Source organism: Mus caroli, chromosome 12, assembly GCF_900094665.2.
Source record: "Mus caroli chromosome 12, CAROLI_EIJ_v1.1, whole genome shotgun sequence".
Taxonomy (NCBI): Eukaryota; Metazoa; Chordata; class Mammalia; order Rodentia; family Muridae; genus Mus; species Mus caroli.
Window position 1 is genome coordinate 1,978,355 of NC_034581.1, and position 16,214 is coordinate 1,994,568.

General features: G+C 48.4%; 1 protein-coding gene across 1 annotated transcript in view; it reads right to left on the reverse strand.

Annotated features, from left to right (window-relative positions):
- Klhl29 (kelch like family member 29) overlaps window positions 1-16,214 on the reverse strand; it is a 303,183-nt gene that overhangs the window by 43,918 nt on the left and 243,051 nt on the right. Inside the window, exons 4-5 of the mRNA XM_021179297.2 lie at window positions 15,905-16,046; window positions 12,814-13,326 (exon numbers count right to left, since the gene is read on the reverse strand). Coding sequence (XP_021034956.1) covers window positions 12,814-13,326; window positions 15,905-16,046 — 655 coding nt within the window. The remainder of the gene's footprint in view (window positions 1-12,813; window positions 13,327-15,904; window positions 16,047-16,214) is intronic.

Here is a 16,214-nt window from a genome sequence, read left to right on the forward strand (position 1 = left end):
TTTTTTTTTTTTTTCTACTCTGCTGAGCTCTGGCAAAGATATCAGCACATGGTTAATCTTCCTTTCGCTCAGAAATGCAGAGTAATTTGCCCGAATGGGGATTTCTGCATATTTATACTAATGTCTGTGTTTAAAGCTTATGAGACAGGGAATTGCTGAGAGATGTCCATTAGCAATATATACAGACTGCAATTATTCCTTATGGTGTGGGTTGACTGCAAAATGTTTTATTTCTATGGAAGTAGTGGGCTTTGCCTACCGTGTTTTCTTGTGTGCCAGAAGAAATCAATAAGCACAGAAAAGAACTGAAAAGAGGCAGGGATAAAAGGGATGTGACCTTTTAGGGTTTTTAGAGCCTTGACTACATGATGCCAGGAACTGCCTTTGTCCTCAGAATCTAAATTCGAGTAAGCGCTCAAGTGGGTGGAATTTGGAACATTTAAGATATGGACAAAAATTTACACACCTTTCCTAAGACAAGACAAAGCTGTTAGTTCATGGGGCCAGGAGGAGGAACAGGGGTGTCCTGTCAGAGACCAACAAAACAGGGACCAGAGGAACCCACTTCTGGCTTCCATCCTCGTCCCCCAATTTCTACTTGTGTCAGAAGTAGGTTTTCTTCAGAAATAAAGGAAGCCCCAGGTCTGGGTCCACAGACGAGCCTCTTGGCATCCACATACAGGTCATGGCGGGAAACTGTTTCTTGCTATGGAGGGCTGGAGGTCCAGGGGTAGTGTGGGTGTCTGGAGTTCACGAGTGGGAACCCAGGGCAGGCAGGGATCCAGGGTCTCTTCATCAAGATTCTGGCCAGGAATTATCTGTGAAGTTCATGTTCTCCCTCTGTAAGTCTGATCTATGTTAACCCCCCATGCTTCAACCCTTACCTAGCCTTTTCTGGATTTAATAGGGATTTTCATTTTTCTGTCTTTTGTTAGATCGAGTCTCTTTATGCCACCCAGGATGGTCTTAAACTCATGATTCTCCGCTCTCAGCTTCCGAAGTGCTGGGATTACTGGTATGTACCACCAAGTCTGGCTTCTTATGACTTTTTTTTTTTTCTTTTAAATCTTCTGCTAGAGGACATAGACAGACAACCCCCAAGCAGGCTTCAAATACCTTCGGGCCACTTCTGTGTAGGTGATGCTTTCAAGGCTCAGAACTCCAAATGAGGTGGAGGGATGCAGATGGAGGGGCATCTGAGTGCACATAACAGCCAACTACCTAGGTCATGGCTTCTGCTTCTCCTGGGGCTGCCACACCACGTGCCCCTCCCCTTCCTCTTCCCTTGTAGCTCCCAGTTCTGATCTGTCATTTGCTGCAGAGTCTCTGTGACGTTGGGGATCTCCATTGAACCCCAGGTGGTCTCCTTCTGCTCAGCATCTGTCACCACATGTCCCCCTGCAAGCTGGCTTTTGTGTGTGCACCCCAGTCCCTCGGCAGGAAAGCACTACTCTTTTCAGGCTCCAAAATAGTTTCTCGAAGTTGATGCTGGCTTCTCTCTTGCCTTCTTGCACAGTGATCTCTTCCAAGAGGCGCTGGGGTCCAGAAGAAGGACAGATGGTCCCCTTCTTTTTATAACACGGCCAGTCTTTTGAAGTGAAGAGCTATAAGCACAAGTTTGTCTTTAGCAGATGTTCTGTGGGCACAACAAGTGCCACTTTGTGCTCTTAAGCAACTGTGAATGATGGTGACTCGGAAGGAGCCAGAAATGGGTCTTTGGTGCATGTTCAGCAGGACGCAGGGGCCACAGCGTGCTGGTTGCTGGGCAGGCTGCAGCCAAGCTCGAGTCTGTTCAGCTAGTTCTTTAATACTTGTGCAGCCCAGGGACTGCCCAATAGTAGATCCACTGTACAGTGGCCATCTCTGTGGTGTTGGCTGTTGGACCACACTCTTCAGCATCTTCCAGCTACACGGGTCAGCTACTGGGCCTTCATCATGGAGGCTATGGCTGTAAAGGGCTGAATGGAAGACTTGGCTGATGACATGAATGACTGGCCAGACATGGCATCTATTGAGCTTACCAGAATTTGAAGACTATGCTAAATGTCGACAGGAAGCCAATTCCTGTAGCTTTGCCATGGTGGCTCTTCACCCATTGGTGACAGAGACTTGAGGCGTCAATAACGACTTCTAAATGGATGCGCTGCTGTTTAGTAGATTTCAAGACTTTCATTCATTGAAAAGGGCATAAGCTCAATGAATAGACCTCACTAACTTCAAAGATGTATCATCTTTGCTCAGAATTGGCTCCTTCAGAGGATGACTGGCTCCATTCACTTGATTGCATTGGCAATGCTTTGAGTAAGGCATGGGGAATGTAGCAACGGGGAAGAATTCCCAGAGCCGCCTGCCTCCCAAGCTCCAGTGGATTCTGTGGCCAGTGCTCTGTCTGCAGTATCCTCAAATAACCTAGTGCCCCTATGGATTGACTTTGGAAATTCCATAACTTATCCATCTGTCTATCCATCCAGGAGCAAAGAGCACCAAGAGTCTATCAGTCACATGATGCTAGCACATATAAAGTGGCTGTCATGGGACTTACCTATTGTTAGCCCCAGTGACAATACAACAGGGGTCTATAGGCGTCCTATGGTAGAAGGGACGTAGTCTCTGGAGACCTACGCTCATGATGGCATCAACCCGTGTATCTGCTTTGTCTCAGCCTTCATTTTTTATCTAGAAATGGGACAAATGGGACAACTACAAGGAATCCACAAATACAGAGTAGACAGGTAATGAGCACACAGTGACAGGCAAGTGTGTGGCAGCCATTGTCCCTGTTATGCACCCTTCTGGAAGACAAGGCTACACTTTCCAGTTCACACACATCTTGTCTGGAATGCTAGTCCCTGACCATGGTTTGAGAAAACTCCACAATGTCAGCTTCATTTCCTTTATAGTTATCATTACTAGAAAGACCTAGCAGGGAGGTCACATGTCTACTTAACTCTTTTGTGGGACCAGTGACACTGACACCGGGAAACCCGAAGGCAATGAACATTTTCATACAGAACAAAGACCTGGGCCTGGAGAGACAGCTCTTAGGTGAGAGCTCTTGAATTCCAATCGAAGCATGAAGACTGGAGTTCAGATCCCAGGGCCCTCATAACAAGTGGGTCTTGAGCACAGCTATAACCCCAGCAGAGAGTGGGTAAGACTAGGATGGTTTCTGTGCATGCTGGCCATTAGCTTAGTCAAATAAACTCAAGCTCCACGTTCAACGAGAGACCATGCCTCAAAGGGTTAATAAGGTATAAGTGTGTGTACTGACCATGTGCACATACATTGTACATATATAACCACAGTAACACACATTCTTTCTCCCCTGCCCCCTCCCTTTCTCTCTCTCACACACACATGAATATAAAGAAAGACAAAAATACAGGAATTGTTTCTGGATTGAAAATAACTTCTAGATCCTGCCTGTTCAAATGGCTAGGGAGATCAGAAGCTTTCAGAATCACCATAAGGTGACGCCCAAATCTGGTGGTTTCTAAGGCTCTGGGGCACAGATTTCAATAGATAGCAAGGCATCTTGGGCCCCTGAGACTGGCTCCTTAAGATACTCTCGGCAACAATGGATGAGTATGGTTGACCATTCACTCAATATTCCTAGGAGACCACGTTCATCAAGCAGGCATTTCCAAAGAGGACACGACCCATGAGACTTGATAGGGTGAGGGTCCCAATGTCCCTGAGTTAGGGTTTCCCAGGTCATCTTTTCCTTTCTTTTTAGGATGAGTGTCCCCTAGTGATATGTTCAGGGGTCTTTACTGATCATCTCATGTGGCACCATAGAGGATGTGGCCTTGTATGAGAGTATGGACCTGCCTTTGAGAACATACAATTTCTATGGGGTGCATGTCACAGGCATGCAGGCCCTGGGTTTGTCTCTGTGCTTCCATCTGTTGGAAGACAGAAGCTTCTCAAGGCGGAGGACCCAGCAGCAGGGGACGCGATCGCCCAGGCCGCCCAGGCAGTGGGGGTGGTTTCCCTGGGAATTTTCTAGTGCATGTCTGGGAATGATGTCATACTTTGGTGGTGCCTTTAACTTCATTGCCCCTGCTTGTGACATGAAGTACTTTTGATAAAAGATGGATCATGGGGAGTGGTTTGCAAATTCTGAGTGGTTTGTCTCCCTGAAGAGGATTCTGACTTGAAGAGAGGGATGAGCATCTTTTCAGAGAGCATAGCTGGGACAGGGTAGGGATGGTGGGAGCAGGCTGTCCTGAGACACAACTAGCCAACGATGTAAAGAGAAATCGTTCTAGGATCTCAGTGGAAAGGTTAAGTTGATCCTGACTTTACAGAGGTAAAATAGTGGTAAGTGCATGGCGACCGTGCTGTGGTGAGGGCTGCCCTTTTTGTTTGACAATTAGATGGATTTAAAGACTATTCTTATAGCCAGGCACGGTGGCACATTCTTAGTCCCAGGACTTGGGAGACATAGGCAAGAGGGTCTTTATGAGTCCCAGGACAGCCAAGTCTATTTCTTATTTAAAAACAAAACAACAGAATTCTCAGATAACAAAGACTATTAGAGAATGAATTAAAATCCCTTCAAAGGAGGAGATGGGACTGTGAGGAGGCTACAAGGGTAACCTAATAGATGGGATACCCCTTTAAGAAGAAACAACACAGATACACCTCTACCCAGCAAAGATCTTGTGAAGACACAATATCAAATAGGGACACACCGGGTGACAGTGACCCTGCCTGCACTCTGACTTATGTTCCCAGCTTCTACAGCTGTAAGGGAACACGTTCTGCTGTTGAAGCCACTCTGTCTGTCGTGCTTTGTGATGACAGCCGCCCTGGCAGAGCTGACTGTCATGAACTGACCTTGCCCAAGCTGAGGAAGGCACGTGTGCACTGGCCTGGTCTACAGACTGCATCTGAAGCGCTGGGCAATGACTGAGGAGGGAAGTCATTTACAATAGAGGCAGCCCACAGGTCTGTGTGGGGTGGTCCACCATGCTGCTGGAAGCTAGGAAGTGAAGGGAATTTGCTTGATGATGCAGTGAGGCTCCTGAGCTGCTCTCTGAGGTGGGTGTGACACACGCACACATGCACATGCATAGACATACACAAACACACACCACACTTTCTATTTTTCCTTTTCAAGAAGAGAGTTACACCAAGAAAACAGGCAATGACAACCATTTCAATAGATGGCCACCTTTTGGCCATTTTTTTTCTTCAAGCAATTTGCACAATGTTTTGTGTTCCTGAAATACTACATTTGTATTATTTTTACCTTTTACATTTCTAGAATAGCGAGTATGCTCCTGAATGGAATGTAATTTCAACCAAATCGCTTTTCATTGAACTGGTTTTGTGCCACATTTTCTCCAGTTCTACTTCATGATGTGGTAGAGGCCCCCTGCCTCACACAGGAGCAAGCAGCTGGCAGCCGCATGCTCTATCCAAACATCATACTTAGAACTGACTCCAGCCTCTGGAGAGGCAAGTTCTGGGATCAGCTGACTCTTCGTGCCTTTGCAAGTAACATCCATCGGCAGGTGAAGCCGATGTTCAGATCATTAGGCACCAGGCACTTTGCCATTAAACCTCTGTCACACCAGGAAAGAGAAAGATGCATAGTGAACTTTTGGACTTGGGTGTGTTCCTGATTGCCCTTTCAGGGATTAATGGTGGTCCTGGTGCCTCATACAAAGGTTGTTGTTGTTGTTGTGTGTGTTTGTGTGTGTGTAACTCTCTTATAGACAAACCTTTGAATGTCAGTTCTGTATCGTTACTTCCATCAAACTTCCTTCCATTCATCTACCTCCTGTTCTTGACTGCCCTCAGCGTCTCCATCTCTAGTGCCCTTTTGCTTCCCAGGCAGCCTCTCCTTCTGCCAACTCCTACCTCTCTCCTCAGGCCTGTGCCCATGCCTGGAACACTGTGAATCACCCAGGGCCTCCTGCTTGGTAGAGGTAGAGATTGTGTGCAGCATACAGCTAGCATGCTGGATATGCCTTTTGGTTTGGCTTGTGGGAGAAGCCACCTCTGAGCTCTGCACAGAGTTGGTGTCTCAGAACACAGATGAGTTGCTCAATAAATACTCAGTGGAGCATCAGAGAGGGAAGCGACATGTCTCCAGCTTTCCCATGGTCCCTGAGTGTCACTGACATATGCTTCACCAGTCATTCTGTCATTGCCTATTCTAGCTTGCTGACCTTGAGTGATGACAGGGCTTACTTGGGTCAGGGCAGTTGGTTTCTGCACCGTGGGTCAGTGCCATTTTGGAAAGGCCTGGGAAATGTCTTCTCCTTTTGTTCCCTCAAATTCTTATGGGCATTTTGACTTTGAGCCCTGCTGGTGGGTGGGGCAGGATCTCTGACTTTGAGGATACTAGGTGTATCTTAGAGTCTGGAAGTCAGTATGTTTTTCCAGCAGCACCAGAGAGTACAGAGCCTTCAACCTGCCTGTGCCATGTTGAGCAAGTGGGTGTGTGGCTGGGTCATCTCCTCTAAGGAGGATGACAGCATCTCTGGGTGGTCTGGCTGCTTTTACTGCAGTAGGCTGCACGCCTGTTCACTCATAGCCAAATGATGTTAACCAAACCATTAAGCCCTGGAAAACTCTCCCATTAGTAAAGAACAAAGCCCCGAGGACCCCTGGGAGGGAAGGAGCGCTTCACAGTGGGCTAGGGTAGGTTCTAGTGAAGAAGTAGTATTTTGTGGGTGTGGACAAACCTGGGCAACACCTGCCTCCTGTGAGAGGGTGTGTGGGCAGGATGCGGGGATCTAGTGGGTAAGGTAAGGGTGATGGGATTGGCTCCTGAGACAAAAGCAGTGGAGATCAACTGCCTTTTTTCCCCTAGGATTCTTTAAGACTTACAGGAGCCAGTACAGGTAACATTCTTGTGAGCCTTCTCTGTACACCAGGCATGGTGTTTAGACTTAATGTTATCTAACTTTCTAAGCTGGTCTGGGTTACAGAATTGGAAACTGAGGTAGAGTCCCACTCACCAGCACAAGTTTGCTGCATTAGTGTGTGGAGGGATTGGGAAGTCTACCCAAGCAGCTGATCTGGGCTCCTGACTACCATCATTGCTGCCAGCCATGCACGCCTGACCTTGAATCAGACACCACTAGTTATTTAATCTGTTGCTGCATACATGGATGTGCCCTGATCCTGCCTGTGTGTCGCTGGCTCCCTTTTATCAAGAAGAAGGTCAGAGGATGCTGACCTCCCCTGATCGTACAGAGGCGGAACAACCTCCCCTGAAAATGAACAGTTCTTGGATTTGGGGGAAGGTGCCAGCAACAGGTTGGTTTCTTCTGGTTGTTATGGTGATGGTGGAGGATTGTAAAATGTTACAATGGGAGAAGGCAATTTTCTGCCATTCAAAGGGGACCCCTGGGAGCCATGCCTTCAGACATCATGATGTTAACACGCTCTCCTAAGACTCTGGAAAGCAAACTGGTCTTTGATTTTTCACATTAACCTGAATCCTTTTAAGGCTATGGGTGCTGAATGGTGGCACGGTTGGTGGAGAGCGAGAGATCACACACACATTGATAGTGGTTATACTAGGCACAGCACTAGGGCTGCAAATAAAATGAGTCAGTCCTCACAGCAACTGTAGAAGCGGCCCTTCCACTATTATTTTAAAGATGAGGAAGCTGGGGTAGAATTTCCCATCCCATTATGTTCTGGGGCAGGTATTGTGTGGAGGTACCTGGGTGTGGGAAGAGGCCTCGATGGATAGAATTTTAGTGTGGGACAGATGTGGAGCCTGCAGAATGACTTCCCCTTTGCATACCAGGATGCCCAAGGGTCCTGACTGCTTTTGGGAACAAAGACAAGTCACAAAGAGGCCTGGCTTTGTGCCTCATCCATCACATGCTCCTCTTGATGTCTCCACAAGTGTCTAACTCTTGTTCAAGACTCTTCAGTTAGAATGGGATTCCAGCGAAGTGCTTACCCACCCTGGAGGCTCACAGTCTGAGGATGGAAGAAGCACAGACAAACTGCCTGTGAATAGGTGAATGATTCAAAGCACAGGGCATGCCTCAAATAGAGAACATGAGAACTCGGCCTACACACAGACTCATAAAGGATAAAGTACAAGGCAAGTCAGTGTCAGGGACTGAGGTATTAGGGGTGACCATCAGTTACCAGAATATCTGGGACTTTTGGAGACCTTTGAGGGGGTATGACAGGTCAACGTCTGCATTTTAAAAAGACCATCATGGCCAATTCTCAGCGCTTGTGCTCAAGGGACACACTGTGGGCCAGTAAAGGACAAGTGGAGATGGCTCTGAGTTTGAACCCTGAATGAACTTGGGGTGACATTTCTGGGATAGTACAGGGAAGGTAACTGCAGCAAGGACAGTGTGTGGGCAAACAGCTTTGTCATGCATTACAGAGAGACCAGGGTGCTTGGCAAGGAGGCATAAGACAATCCTTAGCCCTGAGTCTGGGAGAATAGTCTCCTATCGTCTGCAAGAAAGTAACTCATGCCATCTCTCAGAAAGTGACTCGAACACAGCGCTGTGGGCCCTGTGAGCACTGTATGGGCTGGATCAGCTGCTAAACTCCCAACAGGACAACTGGGCAAGATTTCAGTGATAGTGAGCTGGCAACAGATGCGAGGCAGTCACATTCACAATTCCCATTGGCCCTCCTGGACTCATTTTATATACTGTCTACACACCATGTGTGTGTATGTGTTTGATTTTACAGGGCAGGGTCTCACTTTGTAGCCCAGGCTGAACTGGATGGAGCTCACGATGGAGCTCAGTCCGACCTCAAACTCAGAGCAGTCTTCCAGCCTTGGTCACCGTGAATGCTAGGATGGCAGGCATGAACAAGTGAAGGAAAGGAGTCTCCAAGGTATCAGGAGGCTTACTCCGTCACAGCACTGTCCCACCTGCATGCATCCTAAGATATAACCCACAGAGCACACCCAAAGATACTGCTGTCTTCGCTGCTGCAGGGGTTGGAGTAGCTGTGATTCATGCAGGACACAGTTGCAAGGATGGACAGAGCTCTTTGGTCTAGAGGTCTAGGGTTAGGGGCGGAGGAGAAAACCTAACCACCGAAGGATGTAGAACCATTCATCATCATGAAGCTCTTTGGTCCTGAGGCTGAGAAGCCCAACTCTGTAGATGGGTCACCATGGTCCCTACACCATGCCTACAACGCTGTCTACACCAGAACAGACATGTGTCCCTCTGGGAGAAAGGGAGCAGGTGCCATTAGCCCTTTTCTCTCCAGACACTCAGGAAGAAAACAAGACAGCCAACATTCCCTGATGAAAAATGACAGAAATCACCTTGCCCCTAGCGCACACTTCCGCTATGACCTCCTGGTGATCGCTAGCAACAAGGCCATTAGACCTCAGTCTTTACATAGGCCTGGGTATGGCTGTACTTCTCCCAGAGCATCAGCCCAGAGGTATGTCCCCATCTAATGACAAGACAAGCACACCAGGTCTTTTATAAAGACTCAGAGGGAACTAATTCTGTTTTCTTCCCTTATTACTTTGCACACATGAAATCTATTTTTAATTACCTTTCAATATATAATCTAAAAAAAAAATTCCACAGCTTGTTCCCACCCTCAAATTGTTCTTAGAGAAAGAAAGATTTATCTTGTAAGTTTCTTAAGAAAATCTATATGTGCTCAATGCATTTAAATAACACTCATTAAAGCAAACCACAGGCATGCTGGCGTCTCTAGTCACAGATGAGAGACAATCACTTGACCTACTGCAAATCAAAAGGCATTTTGCACACCGCCTTTCTTTTTTCAATTGGTTAAGTTTTAAATTAAAGTCCCAACGCCCTTTTTGGGAAGGCAGACTAATAGAGCCTCCACTGAAAATTTCGTGCACTCGATCAGAAGATAATTACAAGAAACAAAATGTGAAATTTTAAATCAGGCACTAATGAAGTCTAAAAATACCAGTGGCCCATCCCTCTGGCTGGCAAGACCTGTTCTTCATGAGGGGGATCTCTCTGCATAATTACTCAGCCCCACGAGAGGCCAGGTTGTCTCACCAAACAATAGTAAGGCAAAAACCATAGGCCTGTAATGAGCTAGATAGTGCATGGTGGATCTTATTATAATGTTGGGCAAGGTTTCAAACAGAGACTAGGAGAAAAGGAAAGTTCTTTTCGTTTTCTTCTTTCCTTTCATTTTTATTTTTTAAAGCCGAGTTCTGATTTGTGTTGATAACATCATGTGGTGCCCCCTGTTCCCGCCTGGAGCCAGCTGTCTGTCATTTAGGAGTGTGAAGTCAATTGGGCTTCAGGGATGTGAAATCCCTTGGGGGCAAATTTAAAAGTGACCCAAATCCAAACCCTGGAGGTGATGTCAGGAGGATTACGGCTTTCCCATGGCAAGTTGCAAAGATTTGGTTTCAAAATTTGGGTTTCTTTTTTTTTTTTTCCCTAAATGTAGTTGTTTGACATTAGACCTGACAGATAAATTATAGCTTCAGCAATAAAGGCTTTTAAGATTAGAAATGAAAGGAGAATTTACTTTAAAAAAAAAAACCCACCCAGGTTTGAGCGTTGAGCATTCGTACGTGTATAGTCCTTTGTCTTCTGTCACAAATACAAGGGACCTGCCTGCCAGCAAGGGCCATAAAGAGACAGGTGAATTAATGTAATCTCTGGAGAACCAGCTGCTATGGTGAACATCAGTGTGCTGGACAGGTCACCCATGGTCACTGGCCGGAGGACCCCAAAGCCTCCAAGGAGATGGGCAAGAATGTGTTTCTGGGCTCAGACTCAGTCTACCCTGTAGGGGTTTGTGTAGCAAGTAGTGCGGGCCTCCTCTTGTCTTTTTCCACCTATAACACTTGGGACTACAGAGGTCAGGCCACACCCTTTGGTTTCCCAAAGTTGTCCTGGGAGCAGCTCTTTAATGGTTCACTGACCTGGTAGGCTCAGGAGCCTGACCTTACTAATCTATGCCGCCCCATCTCAGGGTGAGGGTGTTCAGGGATAGCCTGTTCCCAGCAAGCAGTGTTTAGAAAGATGGATCCCAGTGTGTGTCCAGCACTACACCAGAGAAGTCTAGGGCCAGCTAAGCTGGTTCCCTTCTGTACAGAACAGTTCCTTTTCTCTAGATATATATCTTGAACTTGAAAAGCCAGCAAGACCTTTCATTAGCCTTAGCAGGCTCGCACTGTGAGGGACACGGAAGCTGCTTGGTGCTTCCAGCTTTGGGATAGCCTTGGACATCTGGGACGTCACAGTCTCTTGTGTCAAAGTTGATAGCTCATAAAATGGGAGTGAGGTTTTTTTTTTCTTTTTTTTTCTTTCTTTTTTTTTTTTTTTTCAAGACAGGGTGTCTCTGTATAGCCCTGGCTGTCCTGGAACTCACTCTGTAGACCAGGCTGGCCTTGAACTCAGAAATCCGCCTGCCTCTGCCTCTCAAGTGCTGGGGAGTGAGGGTTTTATGTGTGTTTGCACAAGCACATGTGTGCCTTTGTTCTTTTGGGTGGGGTCCTCTCTCTCTCTCTCTTTCTCTCTCTCTCTCCCTCCCTCTCTCCTTCTCCCTCTCCCTCTCTCTCTCCTCTCCCCTTTTAAAGAGAAGGGTTGCTAAACCAAAATAGTTCAAAGAAATCAATTTGGTTTCTCTCTATAAAAATAGATTTTAAACAAAGCAAGAGTTTACCAGATTTTTTATGTAATTTTCTATAATTTTGTCATTTAAAACTAGTTCTGATTTCCCAAACAAAGGCAGTCACAGCACATACAGGTACGTGAAACCCCATAGCGAGTTAGGCATGTGCTTTGTCGCTGGAGTGCTCAGCAAGACTGGACAATGGCTCAGCAGGACGGGGACAAGTGTCTGGAGAACGGTGGGCAGAGAATGACTAACTGCAGGGTTACTCTGCTAAGAGGCAGGGACCCCTGAGATGGACTTTCAGGGATTCTGTGGACAAGCCATGGCTAGTTGTGTGCACTCTCTAGCGCCACCTACTGGCACCTCTGAAGGAAGCATGGACACCCTAGCAGCCTAGAGTGCTTGGCAAAGACTGTCTTGCCTCCTCCTGACAACCTCCCCTCGCACATCAAATCCTGGCCTGTCTGGGGATGTCCCTGCATTAGGGGAAGGCACATCTAAGACAGGGAGTCTCAAAGCCCCCTCCTGACCCTCCTGTTCTGTATATGCTGGAGCTTGTGCTCAGAACCGTGTTACAGTTCTCCCTTCCCCAGCTTCTGGTCCCAAGGAACCACCTGAGATCCTTGCGAGGAAACTCCCTAGGACTGGGGGCTAGCATCCTGTGAAGGCCAGTCCACAGCTGTTCTTCCCAGGGGCTCCTAAGAGTCTGCTGTCAGTCCTTAAAAGCCCAAACCTCAAATGGTTCAGGGTGGTAGGAAAAAGCCTGAGCCCTGGCCCGGCTTGTGTTGGTAGTTCGGTGGAGAAGCCGTGCCCACAGGCATGGGCAGAGAGTGTTGCGAATGTCTTTATGGATGGAAATTGGCAAAGGCCTCCATGGACTGTTGTAGACTCCCTAAGAGGAGTGGGTAGCTCTTGGTCTAGCCTGGGAGGCAGAGGTGAACATGGCCTGGGTTCTGGACTTTCAGGCTCCTCTTTCCTTCCTTCCTTCCTTCCTTCCTTCCTTCTTTCCTCTTCTCATCTTTTCCCCTTACTTTGTGAATCCTGCTGTTGCTTGTCTAAGCCTCCCCATTGGCTTTCTGCCTGAATTCCCCGACTAAATAGGGAGTTCCTGCCACAGTTAGATGAGGCCAACGGAAGAGCTACCACCAAACATACTCCTGACATCACTGTGTTGGGGTGACCAGGCACACAGTGGGTGTGAGTGACAGCAGAACTTACCTTTAGGGTGCCCTGGGTCGGTGAACTCATACTTCCCCACTCCAATGGTCCGAAGCATTTGTAGCCCATGGGCCGAGTCTGTTGTGGGCGGCCCATTGGTGGCAGGAACACTACTGGGGAGAGCTGCGGACGGCTGGGCTGGTGGAGGTGGAGGCAGCAGGGGCCCTGCCATGTGGCCGTTGCCCACAGCGGTGGGTCCTGGGCGGGATACCTGCCCTACTCCAGGCAAAGTGGATACTGCCAGGGGCTGAGGGCTGGCATACAGGGCCTGAGCAGGCATGTTCACCACCACACTGCTCAGCGGTTGGGAGGGCGGCTGTGGGAGTGAGTAGTGGCCTGGTATCAGCGGGAGCTGGGGTCCCACATGGGGAGGCAGTGAGGGAGTCACCCCGATGACCGGGGCCTGGACGTTCACAGCAGGACTGAAGGTGGGAGGCTGGGTCACTCCATAGGAGTGTGTGATCAGGGAAGGCTGGTTTCCAGCGGCCACTGTGGTCACCCATGGCCCTGTGCCTGTAAGGGAGATGGAAAAAAAAGTTATTCTGTCAGTTACAGTCATTCAACAAATACCAACTGTCCCAGGCCTTGGGCTGGGACCTGGAGTAACATCAGTGGTTAATAGGCTCATGTTCAAGCACTTAACAGTTTATGAATGTGATAAAACAGGGTATGGGGTGCATGCCTTTAATTTCAGCATTCTGCACGGAGGCTGAGGCAAAGCGGAGCTCTACGAGTTTGAGGTTAGCCTGGTTTATATAGTGAGTTCCAGACCAACCAAGGCCATATAGTAAGACTTTGCCCTAAAAAACAAAACAAGGAATGTGTAGTGACAGTTGTGGGACTAGGTACCCTATAGGATATGAACAAGTGACAAATGACTGTAGGGGTTCAGAGAGAGAAGAAAGATCTGTTTGGGAAAAATGAGAAACAAGGAAGTAGAAGGAAAATAACCAGAGGTGTTCAAAGAGACCTCAGGTCACGTCAGCTCTTCTGCCTGTGAGCTAAGTGCCCTGGTAAGGAAAGCCTGGCTTCTCTGAGCATCATTCTTTGTTTTCTGTTCCTCTGGACTGAAAACCAAATGCAGGCAGAGCACCCCTGAGTAAAAAGCAACAATGTGTCGGACACGGTAGATGCTACATTTGTGTTGTAAGGCATCCTTTGCTGGAGAATTTGACTCCCACCATGAGGTCAAAGAGGAGGTTGGCAGTGGACACAGTTTGCTGGGGTTTCAGCTGAGTGCAGAGAAGCTCAAAGTGGGCAAGGCGTCCCCAGGCACAGGTGGATGGAGTCTGGGAAATCTTGGAAGAGATTTAAAGGGAGTCTAGGCTTTGTTTCAAATACCCTTCACACAGCCAGCCCTGTTGGAAACAGGAGGAGTCTAGTTTGGCTCTTTGGGTAATTTTAGTTGGATAAGGAAGTCCAGGCACCTCTCTTAGGATATAATGCAAGATGAGAGGCTGGTTGGGCCAGGTCAGGTAGAGCAGGACCTCTGTCTACCTGGAGCTTCACTGACCTGGAGGTGACCCAGGAGGCTTGTGAGGTAGCTGAAAGATATGACAGAGAAGTCTAGTCTGGGTCACCTCCGACTTACTGAGCCTTCACTTGGGGCCCCCACTGCCCAGTTCAGTTCCTCTGAGGTTAGGGTATAAGCTGAGAACGAGGAGACTGAGGCAGGAGACTGGGAGCCCTGGAGGAAGGGCTGGGAGTTCCCTCTCAGACATTAGATGAGGAGGAAGGAAGGAGCCCAGAGGGCACAGTGCCACTCAAACCAGCAGGGGCTCTGAGTGAGGATGAGGGGTCAGAAGGAAACACCTCTGAGTCCTGGTTCTGGTTCTGGGTAAGTGGCATGCACTTCTGTCCCATGTTAGTTTCCTCCTCTGCCGCAGGCACATAATCACAGCATGTGGGACGGCTGCAAGCCTTGTGATCGCATGCAGAATAAGGCACACAATAGTGTGCAAGAAATATTTATGGTTTGCGTAATGAGGGAGGGAGCCTGCAAGGCAAGAAACATTGGCAAAGTATTGCTGGCCAGGTTCTAGAATAGGCTGCTGAGGGGGAACATGTTCAAGCTAAACGGGAAGTGAGATCACCACGAGCCAGTCTGGCCGGATGTCTCAAGGCCAAGGCCTGCCACCCCAAACTCAGTGCTCCCCAGGACTGGCTAGGAAGCCTGGAAACATGCATCAAAATGCCAGAGGCTGGCTGACAAAGCCCCAGATAGCGTCAAGATGCTATGCCATGAAGATGATTCATATTTTGATGAGATGGATGCCTGAAAGCAGCTGGAGACCTACAGAGAGGGTCTAGTCACTCACTGCAAGCCCTGATCACTGTTTTTGGTCAATGGCTTGGTAGCTACCAGGATGGGCTACAGAGGACAATTTGGGGGCAAACTGGGAACAGAGCACAGAAAAAGGGAAAGAAAAGAACCCAAAACAAAACACAGCACCTGAAATTACAGTGCCCCCCGTTTGGTAGAGATTGGAGAGATTTGCTCTTGTGTCCCCAAACCCAGATGCCTGAGCCCAATTATGAAGAGGTGGCCTTGTGACAACCTTGAGTCTTACTGTTGGGGCAAGATATGATATTTCTGTGGGTTGAAGAGCTATGAGTGAGGGTTGTAATGACCAGTGTGGAGGTGCTGAAGGAAGAATACTGGTCAGGCAGTACGTAGGCTGTTAGCACCGAGTTGTGCTTTGCACTCTAGAGGGATGTGGAACAATTGTCTGGAAAGTGAAGGGACAGGAACTCATGTATCTTAGGACTGATGGGCTTGGGCAGAAGATGTGGAGCTGGGGGCGTCTCCAGGTATGTGTACCAAAGTGGGGGTAGGGGGCTCCAGGAGCCGTGAAAGGTCAGAGCTGCCAGAGGAGGCCCAAGATTCTGCGGAAGAAATTCCAGTCCTGGGGCTAGAGCATCCTGGTGCTCATGCAACTATGTTCAAGCCAGTAACATCTCCCTGGAAGTGTGACTTGAGAAACTTGGGGTCCCACACATCCTAAGCCCAGCATCCAGGCTTCTGCAGACTCTAGAGAAGAACAGAGCACCCAGCTAGTCAGTGTGTCTCTGTCAGCTGATGAACACTCACCTGGATTGTCGCTCTCCCTCATCTGTTTGGAGGGCGGCTCATCAGTGTCCCAGGGTGTGGACTGATTGACAGGCGTCTGCCCCCATCGGATGCTGGTCGTGAGTCCTTGAGACTGATTCTCAGCTTTGGAGATGCCAGGAGCCTGTGGGAAGCAGAAGAGAAGGGTAAGCATAGACTGTTCTAGGACCATATCTGCAACATGTTCCCTCGGCGGTATCCTTGAAACTTGAGCTTTATCTACTGGGTTCATGAGCAGAGCAAGAGAGAGAGCGAGAGTGAGAGCGAGAGCGAGAGAGAGAGAGAGAGAGAG